At 36.6% G+C, this 21,040-nt stretch overlaps 3 protein-coding genes across 3 annotated transcripts; 1 reads left to right on the top strand and 2 right to left on the bottom strand.

Moving 5' to 3' along the window:
- Nucleotides 1-278: 278 nt before the first annotated feature.
- On the bottom strand, nt 279-2,144 carry LOC137730346 (uncharacterized). Its single transcript, XM_068469410.2, has one exon. The coding sequence runs from the start codon at nt 1,569-1,571 to the stop codon at nt 693-695; it is 879 nt and encodes a 292-aa protein (XP_068325511.1). The 5' UTR covers nt 1,572-2,144; the 3' UTR covers nt 279-692.
- A 4,521-nt stretch (nt 2,145-6,665) lies between these two features.
- On the bottom strand, nt 6,666-11,778 carry LOC137728026 (uncharacterized). The gene is made up of 18 exons (XM_068466901.2): nt 11,477-11,778; nt 10,726-10,845; nt 10,516-10,632; nt 10,341-10,403; nt 10,123-10,230; nt 9,550-9,627; nt 9,197-9,289; nt 8,995-9,081; nt 8,766-8,867; nt 8,538-8,657; nt 8,372-8,434; nt 8,041-8,183; nt 7,784-7,865; nt 7,635-7,693; nt 7,498-7,540; nt 7,252-7,343; nt 7,093-7,162; nt 6,666-6,999 (listed from the first exon to the last, which is right to left on the bottom strand). Exons 1-18 carry the CDS (start codon nt 11,696-11,698, stop codon nt 6,928-6,930), a joined length of 1,734 nt encoding a protein of 577 aa, XP_068323002.2. The 5' UTR covers nt 11,699-11,778; the 3' UTR covers nt 6,666-6,927.
- A 4,932-nt stretch (nt 11,779-16,710) lies between these two features.
- LOC137729600 (putative polyol transporter 4) lies at nt 16,711-19,705 on the top strand. The gene is made up of 2 exons (XM_068468578.2): nt 16,711-17,263; nt 18,023-19,705. Exons 1-2 carry the CDS (start codon nt 17,047-17,049, stop codon nt 19,423-19,425), a joined length of 1,620 nt encoding a protein of 539 aa, XP_068324679.2. The 5' UTR covers nt 16,711-17,046; the 3' UTR covers nt 19,426-19,705.
- Nucleotides 19,706-21,040: the final 1,335 nt, after the last annotated feature.

Below are 21,040 nucleotides of genomic sequence, written 5' to 3'. Positions count from 1 at the left end.
TAAAAAAATGAAGAAGTGCACAAAAATCATTAAATATAATTAAAAAAAACATAAAAATTGTGTTATAAAATTACTTTACAACCCAAACTCTGTAGGGACTAGAACCAGTGGCCATAAAATATGGGGAAACAAATCTGTGCAAGCTTATTCAGTTGTCCAAATATACATACATATCTTTCAAGAATCTTTCATCACATTCTGTCCTTCGCCCTGCTGTGTAGGAGTCCCCATTTCCATTCCTATCACAAACCACTCACCAAAATTTCAATAAAAATAAATAAAATAAAATCAATAAACCAATTAGTTCTATATCATTGAACCAAAAAGAAACCCTAATATAAACCTTTACATGCATGTATTTGCTTCTTCCATCAGGTTAAAGAAAATCAAAGAGCAATCAAGATAAGAGTTACAAACTTACAAATTAATACATATATATAATTTTTTCAAATTAAATATCTTGAAGCTGAAACCTAAGGACAAGGACAGCTTCAAACAGTCTACATCACTCTTTAGAAATTACAAGATTGAGAGAGCAAACTACCAGAAATTATATCACCTGAAGATCGCAAAATGTGACAAACTGAAAGTGACACATCGAGAGAACGGGGAGACTGTTTCTGTGTCGTAGATTTCTCACACACGCAATTCAAATTAACATACCGCTAATGAAGATGGCTAATTCTTTAATTTTACGGTTTCATGTGATCAGAAGAATCATCCCAATGAGGCAAGTTGAGATCAGTAGAAACGAGGGTTTCAATGTCTTCCCAATTCCAGTCATTCGAGTACACATCCGTGGCGGCGTTACTTGTGGAAGGGGCTTTCCAATTGGGTTGCTGAGGAAGAATATTTGGCATGATGCTTGTAATGGTTGGCTCCTCTACGGTGGCTTTGAACTGATCTTCGGTGCCAGCGTAGTTATAAACGTTTAAGGATTGCAAGGATGTTGAGATTGAAGAGAAGTTTGTGTCAAAGGAACTTGAAGTAGTAGTATTAATTGAGCTTGAGAAGGGATCAAAGTTTATTAGGTTTCTACTTTGATGAAGAAAAGGCAAAGTAGTAGCACTACTTAAACCTGCTGATGAAAATATGATTGTGTTGTCCAAATTCTGTTGCGGAAGTGAAGATTGGGGACCGATAAGCGCGTGATAGAGAGCTTGCGCAGTGGTTTTTTGCTCATGATGATCCTCGATCGTCGCACTGTTTGCGGCGGTTGTGGCAGCTGCTTCCGAGGGAGAATTGTTTGATGACTTTTTGTGGCGCTTGTTTTTGCGGACGCCGCCAACGGGGACGTTTCGGAGAGTCCCACCTTTTGTCCAGTGCCTCTTGCAAGCTCTGCAGAAGTGTCTTGGCTGTGACTTGTTGTAGTTATTGTAGTAGCAAAACTTTGTGTTCATTGATTCACATCTCGGACACTTTAACGGCTCAGATTGCTGCTGCTGATTTTGTTGCTGCTGCCTCCTGACGGCGGTTGGTGGTTTTGGCAGCTGAAACGTCTGAACTTGCAGCAAGCTTGTCTGACTCCAATCCATCCCGTTACTGTTGACCTGCTTAGTACTCAATCCCATCTCCTTAAACCCTCTCAAAACCCGAAACAACGAATCGATTACGAGTAACCCGAATGAAGATGAAGATCAAGGAACAAGTGTTTGATTTTTCTTTTTCTTCTTCTGGTATACTTATATCTAGCCCTTGAAACGCAGACGTCGAAAAGAGAAAGCAGTCTGAAGAAGTTGACGAGGATGAGACTAGCTAGGGTTGTTTATAAGCAAAAGGGTAGCGCTTTGATCGGAGGAAATGAGTGATTCTGGTTTCAGGTGCAATGAAATGCCTAGGAAGCTCCTGAGAAGTGAGCATGTCTAAGTTGAGTCTCCTTATCTCAATAATTTTAATATATATGTATATGTAAGTGTGTGTATATATGTGTATATAACTATTAATGATATAAGTGTGAGAAGAATATTAAGATATGATGATGGAAGAGGAAAGGTTTTTGTATGGTCGAGGATAGTTGTGATTGATAGATGTGTGGGGTTTGGTACTGGTGGGCGGTGGCAACCCTATAAAATTATGCAAACTTAGGTGACAATCAATAGTACCATACTACCATGCTCTTATATATTCCTTACTCATCACCCCCACAATTTTATAGAAACAAATATTGAAGGACTAAAGTAATATACGAGAAGAAACAGCGTGGAGGAGACAAAGAGAAAGAGAGAGAAAATTACTTAACCTCGAAGGTGAAAGTGAGTTGTTAACATCTGGCTACCTTCAGCACCATTGATAGTGCTTTATACGTTGGCTATGTAAACAGAACATATACAACGGCGTTTGTGTATGCAATGCTATATAGAATAGTTTAACAAGAGTATACCATAAAATACAATGGTGTATGTGATGCATCGTTTTACAAAAAAACTAGATTAGAATGTTTGGATTAAATCAAACAAATTCAGCTAATAACTAAAGCGATTATAACATTTTGATGTTAATAATTATGCTTGTGTATAAGTTTAATTTATCACATTGAGTAGCTACATAAAAGGTTTAGATTCAAGCTAAACATGAAATATAAAATATTGTCACATCAATCGATGTAGTACTCTTATTATTATCACGTCACGTCGTCAACTACTATTGTTTCCAAAATCAAGCTCAATAGTCCTAGATGACATTATGTGTGACAGTACCATATACAATAATATAATTTGGGAAAATTTGGCAATGAAAATATATACATGGACATAAAAAGGAAAAAAGTACACTAGGATCCATGGACTAGCTAGCTCGACTTGTTGGGGGATCAAATTTTGTAGAGGGGTGGCGGGTAGACCCAATTTTGCTGGGACAAATTGCACAGTCGAGCATCACGTGGTCACAAGTGGGGCATTTGTATTACAATATTTGGATGGTTTTGATGACCCTGTGGCCCTATATACATGTGATTACATGTTACAGGTTGGCCTTATGTGTTCTAATCACATCCATGCACCATGCAAATATGTGCAATGTAGCTACAAAGTATGTGGTCCTTGCAAAGGGAAATAGTTAATCTCTAAACCTAGACTCTAATTTCTGTGTATCTCTGTTTTTTATTTATTCTTTATTTATTTTATTATATGGTCATACATAAATATGCATATGCAGAGAAGAAAATGAGTGTGTAATAATAATTTTTTTATGCAAATTGTGTTCAAGAACAGTTGTCTTCTATGATATATTTAAACTCGATGTGTCTTTATCACTTAGTAGTGGTGTACATTCCTCTTCACTTGTAAATAAGAGGTTTTAGGTTCAATTATTGTCAAAGGCAATTTCGAACCAAATTATTATAGCTAGCCTATCGTGAGGTTTAGACATCTCCCTATCTCTTTACATAGATAATATTTTAAAAAATTTACATGTCTTAATTTGTAACAAAGACGAGATTGAGTACCACTATATTGAGAAATGTTGCTCTCTCAAAGTGGGACTCTCCATGGATCATTTGACACCTCACAGTTTAACGTTAATTCTCATGTCAACATTAATATTTTAAAAAAATTTATCATGCCCTTAATTTGTAATAAAGTGGAGACTGAGTACCACTATATTGAGAAATGTTGCTCTCTCAAAGTGGGACTCTCCATGAACCCTCCAACACATCATAATTTAATGTTAATTCTCATGTCAATATTAATATTTTAAAAAATTTAGCATATCTTTAATTTGTAATAAAGTGGAGACTGAGTACCAATATATTGAGAAATGTTAAAGTTAAATTGTGAGGTGGCAGAGAGTCGAGCAAAGTCCCACTTTTGAGAGTTTCCTTAGCATATCTCATATCAAGTGTCATAATATAAGTGGTTGGATACTTGTAACAAAAAAAATTCAACCACTTGTATTATAACACTTAGTGTAACGAGCTTACTCCCGGCATATTGAAAAATTTCTCATTAACATGGTTCTTAACTTCCTAATTATGAGCAAAGAGTGAATTAATTATTTATGATGAGTTTATATTATCATCATCAATGGATGAAGGTTTGGCCGTCGAACATATAAGACCACGAGATCCACATACGTATGAATATGATGAAGGCACCAAACTTATTAAATAATTTGAAGCAAATTCCAATCTTTGTTAGATGTTGAAATCAAACTTGTTCGATCGAGTGGTTTTGTTAGGTAAAGGTTCTTGTTTACATGGTCGTCTCCCACACATTTTAATTAATTAATTAAAAAGTTTACGACAGAACATGTCGTAAACGAATTAAACTTAAAAAAAGAATACCAAAGTTTAAAATTAATTAAGCAAAAGAATAGTCTTATTAACCAAAGAAACGAAGCCATCGTACCACATTAATTCATACTTTAATAATATAATATTTAACAATTCAATCTCAGTGACCAAATGAAGAATTCCAAAAGCTTAAAACGCATGCCAACACTTTTATTTGTTTTTATGGTTTACAATCGTTGTCAGACTAATTAAATTATTAAGATGGATTATTATATTTTCCATGTGGGAGGGAGGAAGTTCTAGGAAGGGTCCAAATATGATTGTTTCATGTGTCGCGATGTCATTGGTACAGTAAAGGGGGCTGGGGTTGGACCAGGTGTGTAATTGATGATGGTAACTTTAGGTGTTTAGGTTTTTGCATGCAACACTAATTATGGTCACTTTGATTAATTTGACTAATTAATTTGTTTGGAAATCAAGCAAATTACCTTGTCAAATCAGAATTGTTATTCGCTGTTATATACACATGGATTACGAAATAAGTTAGGGTTTTGATTGTTTTGAATTGCATGACTTGGGATGAGAATTGTTCTATATTTTGTTGATACGTTTGTTATTTGTTTGTGCGGCTTTGTTTGTTTTAATTCTTCTTTTTTAAGTTGCTATTTTTCCAATCATGTTAACATTCGGGTTGCACGGTAGTGTTACAAATTTAGTAATGAAATTGTGAACTTTGCTAAAATGATAGGAAGTTTTGTGAATGAAACAATGTGATTACCAAGAACCTCCCCATCCACGAAAGGTTGGAGGCGAATTCATGGGTAACTATACATATACTAGTCAAATGACATGAAAGGTGAATAAAGTAATTGTGACACTCAAGAAATGGGTGTAGAGTATTAAGAGGGACAATGCTGGATAAAATTTTCATTATGCCAAAAATACTTCACGGGACACTAAATTTCATAATATAAATGGTTAAATATTTTTAAAATGCTTGATGTACAAAATCATGTTCCCAACACTGAAAAAATCTCTCCAATGGATGGGCCTATGCCCTAATACTCTATAGTGGTAGTGGAAATTAAGTGTGAGAGGAAACATAATTTGGTTGTTTACGTCAATAATTGAGCCGACTAAACACCCTAGAGTCTCAAATTAGGGTTTGAACTTTGCAGCTCCCTAACTTTCACAACGTCCACAACTTTGCCCTAATGCTCTTATTCAAACCTCACCATAATAACCAACATCAGTTCCCAAGAAACTAAACGAGAACTCAACTCCATGGAAAAGTACAAATACCGTAGGTCCCGTCCCATGCCCCTTCTGCTGCAATATCGCCATGCAATACCAAACGTCACGTTTTTTAGTCATAAGATTTGAAGTTAAGATTTTTTTCAATAAAAAAAAAAGAAAAAAAGATAGTATCACTAAAATAAAACAATTGGAAGAGTTTAACGTGAAAGTTCCAAATGGGTCATAAAATTTAATGAGCGATTTTCGCAATCCTCTTTTCTCCCCTAGTGCGCTCTTCCCTTTTGATAGCCTTCGAGTTGAAGAAAGCGCAATAAATTTAAGGGATGAAAATAAGAGAAGTGCCGGGAAAAAATAAAATAAAAAAAGAGCGAAAAGGGGAACAAAACCTCATTTCTTAGTGGCGAAGAAACAAGACTACGTTTTCCTTTTGAATCTCCCTTTGCTTTTTTTAGTCTTTTTGGCATGGGATCCTAATCGTATATTAGAAATGAAAAAGAGTACATTATAGCAATGATTTTTTAACTTTAACTCAATTGGAGCAATGATCCCTCAATTAAAAATCCATTACCATTTGTCCCTTAACTCATCAAAACGTGCGACTATGGTCCCTCAACTAAAACCCCAATTGGAGAAATGGTCCCTTAACTTTAACCCCAATTGGAGCAATGATCCCTCAACTTTAACCCAATTCTAGCAAATTAGCAATGGTCCTTCCAACATAACTCATTTTGTCAAAATTCTGACAAAGTTGACGAAAATAACTATAACTGCACGTTTTGATGAATTGAGAGACCTCAATTGTAGCAATAGTCCCTCCAACATAACTTATTTTAACAAAATCCTGACGAAGTTTGAAAAAAAACCATAACTATACATTTTGATGAGTTGAGAGACCAATGGTAATAGATTTTTAGTTGAAAGACCATTACTCCAATTTGATTAAGGAGTAGGATTATCTCTCCTCTTTTTTTCCCTCCCCTTCCCTCTCCTCCTATTTGAACGGTCACAATTAAGTCACGTCAACATCTTATATTAATTTTTTATAAAAAGAAAAAGACAAAATTGAGAATGTGAAAAGAGAGGATGAAAGGGGATGGAAAGACGAGAGAAGAGAATTCTAGTCATTTTATTAAAGTTGAGAGACCATTGCTACAATTTACTCAATAAAAAAATGCAAATCTTAATCTCAATTGTGGGATTCACATAGACCACTAAATTTATTTTCGATTTGATTTACTCTTAAGTCTCTAACAAATACGGATTAACATGACAAAAGGTGATTTGACTATATTACGATACAGATCACTAAATGTGTATCAAAGTGCTACCAACGGAGCAAACGTATCATATTTCTCGGTAAGTTTCAAACACCGGCACCAAAATCTCAACATCAGGGTGGCCTCCAGAAAAAAAAAAAATCGTAATAACAACACCGGTAGAGCCTAAAACTTGAAGTCCCTCTTCTTGTTTTTACCTTCTTTCTCTTGCATTTTACGTTTCCTCTTCTTCTCGTTCTGCACCAAAACCAACTCATTAGAATTTGTTAAACGCGTAAATGAAAAAACTAATTGTTAGAATTTGCCCAAGGGTATAGTAGAGGCGCACACCTCTGCGACCATGTCGCTGAAATCTTCCTTCTGACTTCGCAGCTTCTCCTCCTCCCTCGCTTCTTCATACCTGTTAAAGGCCATATATTAGTTATACGCTATCTGCTGCTAAGGTAAACGGTAGAAGTAAAGTTCCATATCTTCATGTTTCGGACTTACTTTGCAGGCAAAACGGTCTCCATATCATCCAATTCTTCGGGTTGTATAGTGACCTCCACCTTATCTGCTTTCTGACCTCTAAGCAGCTCAACCTAAGACAACAATGACAAATCAATCAACAATACACAATCGAGAATAATAAACAAAATAACAAATAGTTGCCAGACAGAGATTTAAAGTAAGAAGGTATGGATACATCAGAATTTCTTTTAGAGCTTAGAAAGGAACAATTCATGCAGTCCTTACCTTTTTTGCCCCTGCTTTGTCTTGGGTGCCACTCAAATTATACCTGCACATGGAGAAGGACAAGTTTAGAAACTAATCAAATTGAAAAACAACAAGGTAGACACACAATGTTTAAAGAGATGAAGCAGATTGCATACGTGTGACCCGTTGCAAGAAGTGTCCCGGGAGCAATTCTTTCCTCTTTTTGTTCAAGTACCTTTGCAAAACAAGTCAGACGAAGAATTACAAAATGTTGTTAATCAAACATACTACACAAACGACAAAAGTCTCTAATCACTGGGCTTACTTGGTATAAAGGCTTTTCAGGTTCTTTTTTCTGATCCTTGCGAAGTTCAATTTGAGCAGGTGTCTCAACGCCAGTGGGAGTACTGAGGAAAAGGTGGAAAATTAGTAAAAAGAAAAAAAGAGTTTACATTGCAATCTTCAGTGGAACGAAAAGATAAAACAACCAATCTGGAAAAAATGGAAAGAAAAACTAACAAATGTACCACCGACAAAGCATGTTAAAACAAATAAATATGGAAAACACCGGAAATAAGATACCTTGACATGCTGTCTACAGATTGAATGCCATCCTCTAAATCTTCGTCCTCAGGCTGTTCTTCCTCTTCCTCTTCTTCTTCTTCCTCCTCCTCTTCCTCTTCCTCCAAATCACCCCAATGCTTTGTCTTGTCAACAGGCTCCTCCTGAATTTAAATGAAAATGTTATTTGCAATATATTAAGTAAAGGCCGTGGTCCGATGACAATTCAATGAACTAGAAACAATAATACAAGTCAATCATAAATATATCTCCTAGTAATTAAAGTAGTACTCTATAGGCTCATCAGACAAATAGAAATTACAAAGTTAAATCTAATGAACAAAAGCTGTACCTCATAATTGGGCTGATCTTGTTGCTGAACGCCAAATACATCTCCATACAACGGTTGGCCATACTGTTAAACGACCAAAGTTTAAAAAACGAATATATATATATATATATAGTAGTTTGAAATTGGAATAAAACAAAGGAAACAATACCAAGAATTTAAAACTTACTTCATCAACAGGAGGCTTTCCCCAGCCACCAGGATGGTACCCAAAGCTGGCTCCAGGAGGGATAGGAGCATTCAACCCGGGAATTTTCAGATGTGGATATGATGGTGGAGGACCATATCTCTACAAGAAAAAAAAAAAGTCAAATAAAGGCAATACCCAACATTAACAAAGTTATACATAGATACAACAAAGAGTTGAACACCAAACACAATATATTAGCACACTCACCTGCATATTGATGAGCCATGGGGGAGGAGCACCATCTGGCATACCCAGAGCTTCTTTTAGTTCATGTGAAAGCATGCCTGGTTTCATCTCCCTCAATTTCACCTGAACACAAAACCCAAAAACAACACAAATAAAAATTATGTTACACCATCACACAAGATACACGGATAGAATATTCACACGACCAATAGCATAGAGGTGTTTATGAATAGATGCTGGAATAATATACCTCAAATTCCTTCCCTTCATGGTACAGATCACCAAGAGTTGTCAACTTTGGCTTAGTCTGGTACTTGAAAAATGCATCATGGAGAACCTAACAAACAGAAACCAATCTCATCAGTAAATCAAGATAATGATTACAGATGCATGTCCTCATGAATTACATTAAAACACAAGATTAAAAAGTCTGAATTATGATAAATGAACACCTGATAATCGATATCCATTTTCCCCATCTTTGGTTGCATACGCTCCCGTTGTTTTTGCTTCAACTTCTTGCTATCTTCTTTTTCAATGTATGCCTGCACAAGACAACCAAATCACAATCAACACGCAACATAATTAGAAAATTGGAAAGATAAGGCAGATAAAACCATAAATATAATTAAGCAAAGGTAACAAGAATTTGATGCATGTTTCTTTGTTAAAACTTAATTAAGATTCAGGCACAAAAGAAATATTTTACTTATGAGGTTAAAGTTATATGTTACAAGCAAGACTTAACAAACAAGCCATGCTTGAACAAGAATTGAGATTTTTAAAAATCTCATTACCAATTTACCTGTCTAATTTTCTCAATTCCTGTAGCAGCAATGAAGTCTGGAAGCTGAAACGGTTGTTTCTCAATACCACGTTTACCCTGCAAAATCAATCCAGTCTCGATGAGATACATGTAATATTTTACAATCATCAGCATAGATTTCTACATCAAATCAGCAGTCTTAAATATTAAAAGTATAGCAGAATTGGGCCCAATGAAAAAGCATTATGGGAAGGCATTGAAAATTCAAAATATATATATCAGCACCTGAATGAAATCCCAAAATCCATCATGCACAGATACTAAAAATATCCCCCAATAATAGCACTAAATTATGCCCAGATCCCCACCCCACTAGGCACTAGTAGATATATAAAGATAAACATTCAAGGTTAAATTTTCCAAACACCTACAAGTCCAGGCTCCATGGTTGTCACAGCCGCTCCCCTGCAAGAACCACATGTATACATATAAGAGAAACCTCATCGATGTGATCTTACCACACCCTATCCCTAATCCCATCATGTTAATCATACCCATTAATCATGCATCCACATTTTAATAGATAGTTTTAACATCTGGGTAATCACTAACCTGCAGAAATTTCCTTTTCTGACACCAATGTCTTGGCACAGGTACAGTATTGCGATATGATTTTAGAAACACCAGTAGCTTAGGATCAGCTGCAGTTGCATCCCACACCTGAGAATATGTAGACAGACAAGCTTAATTTCAAACATAAAAAAAGGGAAAACAACAGGAACAACATATAAAACAAATTCAAACATATAAAAAGATCAAGGTATCCAGACCTCAACAACATCAGGCCTTTGGCAAATCTGTTTCAATTCTGCAATCTTCATTCTCCGCTGAAGCTGAAAGATAACAACACATTTATTTAGCCTCGACAAAATGTTGTTGATATAACGATAACAATAAAATAAAATAAAAAAACACAACATTAACAGAAAGAAAATACTAACAAACCTTTTTCTTCTTGTTTGATATTCCTCTCTCTTTTTGTTCATTATCCTGCTCTTCCTCTTCAGAATCTGAGTCAGCCTTCTTTTTGGGGACTCCTTCAGACTCATCCTTCTTATCCACCTGGATAGATCAGAGAAATGCATCATGGAACATTCTAGCAAATACAAAAAAACGTGCACTGACATTCAGATGTTACAAAAGATGCCCTTTTACCTCAACACCCTCAGAGTCCTGGAAGGAGAATTTCTCGAAAATTTTTCTGAATTCCTCATCCATGCCATCAATTAACTCAGGTTTCTCTGGAACATATTCAATTTGAACTTGCTCAATAATCTACACAGTTCAAAAGTTTCATTAATACAAATGATAAGATAATAGACCAGAATTAGCAGACTAGAAACAAAAAAACAAAAACAACAAATCAACACTATTACAAACACTTATTTGGCTGTTCACATGGAATTGAAAATTACAGTTAACAACTTTCACAATGGTTTTCAAAGATTAACACCAGTGTGTAGAAAAGCGAATTAAAATAGAGTTCCGGGTTCCACTTTCCCCGCCTAAATCTTCACTGCAAGATAAGAAGTTACAGGATAACCATTTCTTTTTCTAAGATTTACTCAGCGGTGTAGTTCAATTAATGGCTTGGCAACCCTACACATTGTTCTTTGTTTTCGTTACATAGCTAATATATACGAAGTAACCGCGGAGCCAAAACCCTAATCTAATTAGCCAAAGGAGTTGAATGCAAACCCTAAAACCTCCAATCTAAACAAAAATAAACTAATAGAAACAATGGCATCCAAATCAGAGTACAACCCTTCGATAAAACCCGAAAATCTACCCAACAGAACAGCATCCAAATCAGAGACTTCGTTAAAACCCCAGAAATCAAACTGCGACGAACAATAACTAAACAGACACTTCACAAAAGAATCAGAGGGAGAGGGAGGCCAAGAACCTGCTGAGTATCATTATTCTCCTTGACGTCATCGTCAGTCTCGCCGGCGCTGGACTCCGGCGCCTGAGAGGCTTTGTTGTTCTTCTTCTGCTTTCTCCTGCGACGGCGTCGCTCGCTCTCCCTCGACTTCTTGGCGGCAGCGGCGGCGTTGTTGTTAGTGATTCCGTTCAGGTCGCCGTTCGCGACGACGCCGTTTGGCTGCGAGAGAACCTCCGCAGTCATGGTTCGGGATCGGAAGCGCACAGCGGAAAACCAAATCGACAGGAAATAAGAGGCTCTCTCAGAGTGGCTGTGCGGGTACACAATCTGGGAAACTTGATTGGGGAATGGTATTTATAGTGTGCAAGAATTGGCACGTGACTCACCACGTGAGAGGCTACTGTAGTTGGGCCTGATAGCCCATATCAAAGTTTGTGAATGCGTCGGGTTTTAAGTGGGCCGGGGATCCAAATCAAGCCCAATTAAGTGAGAGAATCTCTTCAGTAGGGGTGTCACGCGGTCGGACTTTCATAGTCTTCCAATAAGTTATTAGTAAGGGTGTTCATTGTTCTGCTGAAGGTTTTTTCGTACGAAGCGTTTTGACTCTTGGACATTGTATTATAAAAATTCAAGTTCTTAATACAAAACACTAGAAAACGCTTTTTGAAGAAACACTTCAATCGTTTAATTTAAAACTTGTGCTTTTAAAATGATTAGAAGCGTTTTTTATGAATGTTCTTTAAGTGCTTTTTATGGATTCACTTGCATTAATAAGACAGGCTGGTGCATGCAAAACAAGGCGAACTGACGCACGCAAAATGATGCGGGCCCAGGCACATTGTTGCCCGCACGAAGAATGGTGTCGAGGTGGAGCATATATAAGCCACTGTCCATATGGGATAAGGTTTAGTTTTAATCTCACGGGTCAACTATTGTTGCATGTACAAACGAATTGTGTCAAGGGTAGGGCGTTTATAGGGGGTATGGTTTAGTTTTAATCTCACATGTTAGTCATGGTTTGTCGTACGAAACATAGGTGTCAGGGGTAAGGCATTTATAGGGGGTGTGTTTAGTTTTAATTTAAGGGGTCAACTGTTGTTGCCTGCATGAAGCATCGGTGTCGGAATAAGGCATTTATAGGCTGTTATCAATATGGGGTATGGTTTTGTTTTAATCTCAAGGGTCAACCATAGTTGGTCAGACAAAGCATTTTTGCCTGGGGTAGGCATATTATAAGTCACTATCAATCATGATAGGATTTGCACTAAAGTCATAAGTTGTAACAGAGTAACCTCTGTTTAAGGGAAAAAAAACATTTCCCCACTATGATGTGGCAAGGGAAAAAAAATCGAATGCGTCGGTCAATGAAACACGCCCCTAAACACTTGAACTCATGGTGTTACTATTCACGTTCCCTTAAACATTAAACCTCATGGGCCTTCAGGCCCTTCATTGCTTCTACTGCACCTTGAACTTTCTAGTGAGCATAAGTTTGGGTTTAGGCGTGAGTTTGGACTGCGTCCAAACCATTAATTATATTGATTTAAAGTTTTATCTTTTTATTTTTGTTAAATTTTCGTCTTGCCCATACCACAATACGAAACTATCATCTTGATGTTCTACAAAATGAATTTTTGGTGAAAATTTTGTTATAATCCATGTCAAAAAATTTGAAAAATAAGATATAAATATAAAAGGTATTTGAGTCTAAATAAAGTAATGCACTAAGAAAAAGAAATTCAATGGAAAAAGAAGGGGGGGAAATGTTACGATCGGTACTTTGGTCCCGATCCTTCTTGAAAAGAGTTGCTAGATTTCTAGCGATTATATTCCTTCATAATCGCTAGCACGATAGCAATTTTTCTCCATTAAAGTCGCTAAGTTCATACCGATCTCCCTCTTTTCAATTTTTTTCTTTTTATTTATTTTATTTCTCTTACCATAACTACAAACTATCATCTTCATGTTCTTCAAAATATATTTTCCTATGCTACATTTATTATAATTAATATTTAAACACTTGAAATTAATGATTTAAAACCTAAATTTAAAGATACTCTCATATTTTCAACTTGAAAAATCAATAAAAAAATATAGTTTCAAGACCTAATAAACAGTATCATGTCCAAAGGTCTTCTAATATTTTCCTTAACTCCGACGCAAATATTTCCTAAAGCTAAAAATTTCAAATTTTCACAAAAACTGTGATTTATAACCCATAGTTCTCTAATCGATGTTGAGAACTTTTACAATATTCGTTATAAACTTATAAGCCAAAGTTATAGTCATTTTACTCGCACCACATGCTTCCTAAAATTAATTTAGCACATTCCCAAGATTTTGGACACCTACAAATCTCTTTGGGAGACCCCACTGTTAGTTTTATTTTTTTTTCTTTCTATTTTTCAACTTCAAAAAATTAACGAGAAATAGTTTCGGAGCTTAATAAAGGATAAAATCACATCAAGTGAACATTTTCGTTAATTCCCGTGTAAAATATTTTCTAGAGCTAAAGGTTATGGTTTAGTAATTAGTAATTATGATTTACTAATTAATTTTATATAGTTAATAAGTGTTAGGTTTAGTGATTTTTCAATATTTATCGGATTCTAAATATTTTTAGATTAAAATGTCTATAAAATTAACACGCCCCTAAACACTTGAACTCAGGGTGTTACTATTCACATGCCCCTAAACACTAAACCTCATAGGCCTCCACTGCGTCTTGAACTTTCTAGTGGGTATAAGTTTGGGTTTAGGCGTGAGTTTGGACTGCGTCTAAACCATTAATTTTATTTATTTAAAGTTTTATTTTATTTTTGTTAAATTTTCGTCTTGCCCATACCACAATACAAAACTATCATCTTGATGTTCTACAAAATGTATTTTTGGTGAAAATTTTGTTATAATCCATGTCAAAAATTTTGAAAAATAAGGATATAAATATAAAAGGCATTTGAATCTAAATAAAGTAACGCACTAAGAAAAAGAAATTCAAGGGGAAAATAAAAAGAAAAAAGAGGGGAAAAATGTTACGATCGGTATTTTGGTCCCGATCCTCCTTCAAAAGAGTTGCTAGCTTTTTAGCGATTATATTCTACAATCGCTAGTACGCTAGCAATTATACTGAATTAAAGTCACTAAATTCATATCGATCCCCCTCTTTTCAATTTTTTTTCTTTTTATTTATTTTATTTTATTTTATTTTATTTCTCTTACCACAACTACAAACTATCATCATCATGTTCTTCAAAATATATTTTCCCATGCTAAATCTATTTTAATTAATATTTAAACACTTGAAATTAATGATTTAAAACCTAAATTTAAAGATACTCTCATATTTTCTGTAACATCCCACATCGTCCAAGGAAGTGGATCTTGTAAGTCTTATATGTATATTCTCATCTCTACCTATCAGAATGCCTTTTGGGAGCTCACTGGTTTCGGAGTTCATCGGAACTCCGAAGTTAAGTGAGTTCAGGTGAGAGCATTCTTAGGATGGGTGACCTACTGGGAAATTTTTGTGTGAGTTCCCAGAAACAAAACCGTGAGGACGTGGTTGGGGCCTAAAGCAGAAAATATCGTGCTATGGTGGAGTTGAGCCTGGGATGTGGTGGGGGCCCAGGCCGGAATGTGACAATTTGGTATCAGAGTCAATCCCTGCCCGGAAGTGTGCCAATGAGGACGTCGGGTCTCTAAGGGAGGTGGATTGTAACATCCCACATTGCCTAGGGGAGTGGATCCTGTAAGCCTTATATGTATATTCTCATCTCTACCTAACACGAGTCTTTTTGGGAGCTCACTGGCTTCGGATTCTGTAAGAACTCCGAAGTTAAGCGAGTAGCGCGCGAGAGCAATCCCATGATGGGTGACCCACTGGGAAGTTCTCGTGTGAGTTCCCTAGAAAAAAAAAAACCATGAGGGTGTGGTCGGGGTCCTAAGCGGACAATAACATGCTACGGTGAAGTCGAGTCCGGATTGTGGTGGAAGTCCAGGTCGGGATGTGACATTTTCAACTTGAAAAATCGATAAAAAAATAGTTTTTTTACTTGAGATTGGTTCTGAAAGTAATTTCATCACAATTTCTTTTATTCATTTTAAAAACACTTTTACACCAATGCTTTTAATTATCTGAAAATACATCTACAAAACCCTAATTATTCAACGTGAGAGAAGCTACTATAATAATAATTGGGCATGAAATTTCAGGCCCGTATAACAGTTTGAGTGGGCTAAGCCCAAAATATATGAAAATTTAACTCAACTACAAAGCGACATCTGGCCCCACTTTGCTTGCTGGCAACGTAAGTTTTGGAATGGTATTCTCTGTGTTTTTATATATTTTTGTACTTATATATATAATATTTATTGACGTCACTTTCATGATGTGCATTCTTTTATAATTATATTATATATTACTTGACGTCACTTTCAGGCTGGACATACCTTTTCTGTGCCTAATAAATAGAGAGAGTGATTTGCTATTTCACTTTGATCTCTCTCCCGCCACGGAAATAGTAGAATATTATAACGAAGTTACCAATTAGTTTCATTTTTTTGTAAGTAGCATGAATTTATAATTATGGTGGATTTTTTAAAAGTATATAATCCGAAGAAGATTGTCTTCCAATTTAAATGGAATTACTAGTCTTATCATTTTGATTCTTGATTTGAAGGAATATTTTGCCTTAATTTTCCAAAAAAATAAGTTTCAACGTTTATATTTTTTGAAAGAAGAAGTAAGTTTCAACATTGATTCGTCCAAAGTGTTATATAAAATGACTTTACGTGACGGTTGAATGATACTTTTATTTGTACGTCTAAACTAACACATATGTCAATAAAAAATCACTCACAAAAGATAAAACTCTACTCTATATGAATCTCAATTATATTAGAGATTGTGTTAGAAAATGTGTCTAAATAATTTTACGTTTTATTTAAAAAAATTAAGGCACTGTAATTGTACAACAAATGTATCAATCGTAACTTTAACCGTAGTAATTTATACAGAAATATTTTTGTTCATCACTTTATTTATCATCGTTATATAAATTTAAATTTAGAAATCTATTTAGTGGATAGATACAAATTTTAAATTTTAAATCCATTAAATAATGATAAATAGGTGGTGAGAGCCAAAATACACTCGATTTATTCATTAATTCTGACATGTACTGTACGTCAAACACTGTACTAATTAGATCCTAATTTGGTTTATAAATAGTAATTTCTTCGGTAAATCACAAAACACCCAATTTCTTCAAGTAGAAGGTAAAAGAACCCTCCGTTTTGCTTCAGAAAAAAGGGAACAGCCGACACAGACGGCAATAAAGGAAGAAAAAATACCCGATAAACGCGGGCTCGTCCGTACAGACAGAAAACATAACCAAAAATCCCTCCTCCTCTGTTCCAGATCTGAGACAAAACCCACATAAATTCTTTTGTTTTTTTCGGAAATCTGAGTTCGATCGGATTGAGAACTCGAAAAAACAGCTGTCCACGTAAAAAGGTCCTTCCTTTCTTTCCCACCTCGTCAGAACAGAGGGAAGAGAGAGAGAGAGAGAGAGAGAGAGAGAGAGAGGGTGATGGGGTTGCTGGGTGGGCAGCAAAACGGGAATGCAGCTGAGAATGGGGTTGCTGGGTGCGAATTTCAACTCGGAGGGAGCAAGAACAAGTACAAGAGAATGGAGTCCGAGGTCGGAGAGACAGAGGAAGATGCTCCATTGACCGACAAAAATACCGGGAGATATGTCTTCGCCTGCGCAATCTTTGCCTCCCTCAATTCCGTGCTTCTTGGATACGGTTTGTTTCATTCTCTTTCCTTGATCTATGTTTGTTTTGTTTTTTCGCTTGATCTGCCCGACCATTTTGCTTCTTTTTTTTTTTCATTTTTCTTGTTTTATTTTATTTTGTTGGTATAATTATATCTTTCTGTAATTCTGTTTGATCTGCTTGTTTGGCAAACTCCTATCCGGATTTAATGGTTGGAAATATATTTAATTATTGAAATTAACTAGACAACTATATTTAGATGTAGAATTTTTAAGGATGTTTTTCCGACTTAATAACACTTGTCTAGTTGTCTAAATTTCAGTAAGATAATCCGAGTAAGTGTATCCAATTTGGATTTAAGTTCCAGAAATTTTGAGTGACAAATTTTGCCAATGTGAAGTTAATGTGTCATGTTGCAAGATCCTTTTTCAATGCTTTGAGCAGTTGAATGGCTTAGCGAAGTAAAGAATCTGTTTTGATTCTTAAAGTTATGGCTTTTTCGAAAAAGAGCAAGGTTTTCATACTCCCGTTTTTTACTTCTGCATTCCTCCCTTTGTTTTTATCCATTGATTCTCCTTTGATGTGTTCAATGCTAAATGCACCAGAAGAAAGGGGCTCCTCTTCGAAAAAAATGCCGTAACATTGGCTTGGTTCATTGTGATTTTGGTCTTGTGTAAGTGGAAACTTTAATACTTCTTCACCGGTGTTTGTTTATGTCCCTTTACTTGGCTGGTAACTTTTATGCAGTACAACTGCCTGGTTTATGATGTGTGTTTTATCACAATGCAGATGTGGGTGTTATGAGTGGAGCAATTATATTCATCCAAGAGGATCTGAAAATCAGCAACGTACAACTAGAACTTCTTGTTGGAATTTTGAGTATCGTCTCCCTATTGGGAAGCTTAGCCGGTGGAAAAACATCCGATGTCATTGGTAGAAAGTGGACAATTGCATTGGCATCAATTGTCTTTCAGACTGGTGCTCTTATAATGGCACTTGCTCCTAGTTTCACAGTACTGATGATTGGCAGACTCTTTGCTGGGGTGGGGATAGGGTTCGGGGTCATGGTTGCGCCTGTTTACATTGCTGAGATTTCTTCTGCAACAGCACGAGGCTCTCTTACATCTTTTCCTGAGATATTTATAAATTTTGGGATTCTGCTTGGATATATATCAAATTATGTTTTTTCTGGACTTCCGGTACATATAAGCTGGAGGGTCATGCTTGGTGTGGGGATCATACCTTCGGTCTTTCTTGGATTTGCTCTTTTTGTGATCCCGGAGTCCCCGAGGTGGTTGGTGACGCAGAATAGGATGGAAGAAGCAAGGATGGTATTGACCAAGACTAATGAGAGTGAAAAAGATGTTGAGGATAGATTGGCAGAAATACAGCAAGCCGCAGGGATGGCCAATGCTGAAAACTACGAAGCAAAAGCTATATGGCGTGAAATTTTTAATCCTAATCCTGCAGTTCGACGAATGCTGATTACTGGTTGTGGAATCCAATGTTTCCAACAGATTACTGGTATTGATGCACTTGTGTATTATAGTCCTACGATTTTCAAAGATGCTGGGATTAAAGGCAACACTGAAGTTCTTGCTGCAACTGTTGTTGTCGGGTTTACCAAAACTGTGTTCATTTTGGTAGCTATCTTTCTAATTGACAGAGTGGGGAGAAAGCCTTTGCTTTATGTGGGCACTATAGGAATGACCTCTTGTTTATTTGTTCTGAGCGTTGCTCTAGCATTGCCAGGACAGGGGAAACTGGGGATTGGAATGGCAATATTAGCTGTTTGCGGGAATGTAGCTTTCTTCTCAGTAGGAATTGGCCCAATTTGTTGGGTATTGTCATCGGAAGTCTTCCCTCTAAAGCTTCGAGCTCAAGCATCCGCCCTTGGGGCTGTTGGCAGTAGGGTTAGTAGCGGTGTGATTACCATGTCATTCCTCTCCGTGTCTGGAGCAATAACAGTGGCAGGAACCTTCTTTATTTTTTCATTGATTTCAGCTCTCTCTGTTGCTTTTGTCCACACATGTGTTCCAGAAACAAAAGGAAAGACTTTGGAAGAAATTGAAAAGCTTTTCCAAGACGAAGGAGAATGGCAAGGCGGTAGTGAGGTTGAAATGGGAGATGCAGAACGTCTAGTGCAGAACAAACTTCCAATAGTAGAGCCTGCAACAAATCTGGAGCCATAATAGGCAGGTTGCGCGTTACATATATTAGTTTTAGTATACTTACGTTTCCTCAATTTGTTTGACTGCAAAATGTACCCGATTGCATATATTACAGCAGAACCAAAAGAGAAATGTTTTTCAGGTCATCTTGTTCTTGGCTCCCATGTAAACTTATTTAGATCTTCCATGAACTTCACTTTGAAGGCTGATGGAGTTGGAAATCAGATTGTATTGATTTAATTGAAACAATAAGGATTAATTTCCGGTCTTCTGCAATTCTAACCATCATGCTCGTTTGCAATTTGAATCGAGGATTAGGCAAAGGCTTTGTTCTACTTAATTTTCCTATAGAAGTTATCCCATCTTCTTTTGTTTATAGTTATCTTATTAAGGTTTTTAAGAGGCCTTCTGTCCCCTTAATTCCTCAAAGGGCACATTGACTTCTATAAGGTTCTTACTAGTCTCTCTGTAGGCGCTCTTCAAACAGAGGATTAAAAGCGACATACTACTAAAAAAGAAGAAATGAAAGTGTCACTAGCATTGATTGTGGGAGATGTCTTTTCATGGTATAAACGTGGAGAGCACATAAGTTTCTTTTCATAGATCAAGAAATATTTCAAGCATGAAGGTGTGACATACAACTGAAACAGAGAAAATTACTTCATAAAATTTCTTCACTTGCAGCTTCGTGTATGAGACAAAGTCAACAGCTCATGGAGGGAAGAGCTCAGTCCTCGCCATTTCGGTGTACAAATCTGTTGCTGCTGCACTGCTTTCTTCGTAGCTTCGTTGTGGTGGCAGCAGCAACCAACATCACCACAGACCAATCTGCCCTGCTTGCTCTCAAATCCCACATCACTTATGACCCTCACAGTATCCTGGCAAAAAACTGGTCTGCAACTGCTTCTGTTTGTGCATGGATTGGTGTCACATGTAATGCTCCCCACAACAGAGTCCATGCCTTGAACCTTTCTTACATGGGGCTGGAGGGCACCATCCCTCCATACCTAGGAAACCTCTCGTTCCTCGCGCAGCTCCATCTCCCAAACAACAGCTTTCACGGTTCTCTGCCCTATCAGATGGTTCGTCTGCGAAGATTGAAGTTCATCACCTTTGCATACAACCGCTTAAGCGGGGAGATCCCATCATTTTTCGGGTCACTGCCAAAACTCGGGTACTTGCATTTGGGTGGCAATGAACTTTCGGGTTCTATACCTGCAAGCCTCTTCAATGCATCCTCCTCATCACTGCAAAAGCTCGTTCTTTCTGACAACGCCCTTTCGGGTTCTATGCCCTCTACCATTTTCAACATGTCCTCATTGCAGGGCATTGATCTCCCCAACTGTAGCCTATCTGATGAACTTCCAGGGAACATTTTTAGTCAGCTTCCTAATTTGCAAGGGATTTATTTGTCACTTAACCATTTTTCAGTTGCTCCAAACTCCAATTTCTATCTCTGTCTTACAATACCTTCACCGGAAGCATACCTGCCGGCATTTCGAATCTCACCGTGCTTGCCGGGTTATATTTGGGCTACAACAGTTTCAAAGGTACGATTTTTTTTTCTTTTTTCTTTTCTCTATATGACTATATTTTAAATTACTCTAATATATAAGGATGAACACGTTGTCTTAAC

This window comes from Pyrus communis, chromosome 10 (assembly GCF_041283825.1).
Source record: "Pyrus communis isolate YQ-2024b chromosome 10, ASM4128382v1, whole genome shotgun sequence".
Classification (NCBI taxonomy): Eukaryota; Viridiplantae; Streptophyta; class Magnoliopsida; order Rosales; family Rosaceae; genus Pyrus; species Pyrus communis.
Note: the sequence above shows the minus strand (reverse complement) of the source record. Positions and strands in the feature narration are given on the sequence as shown.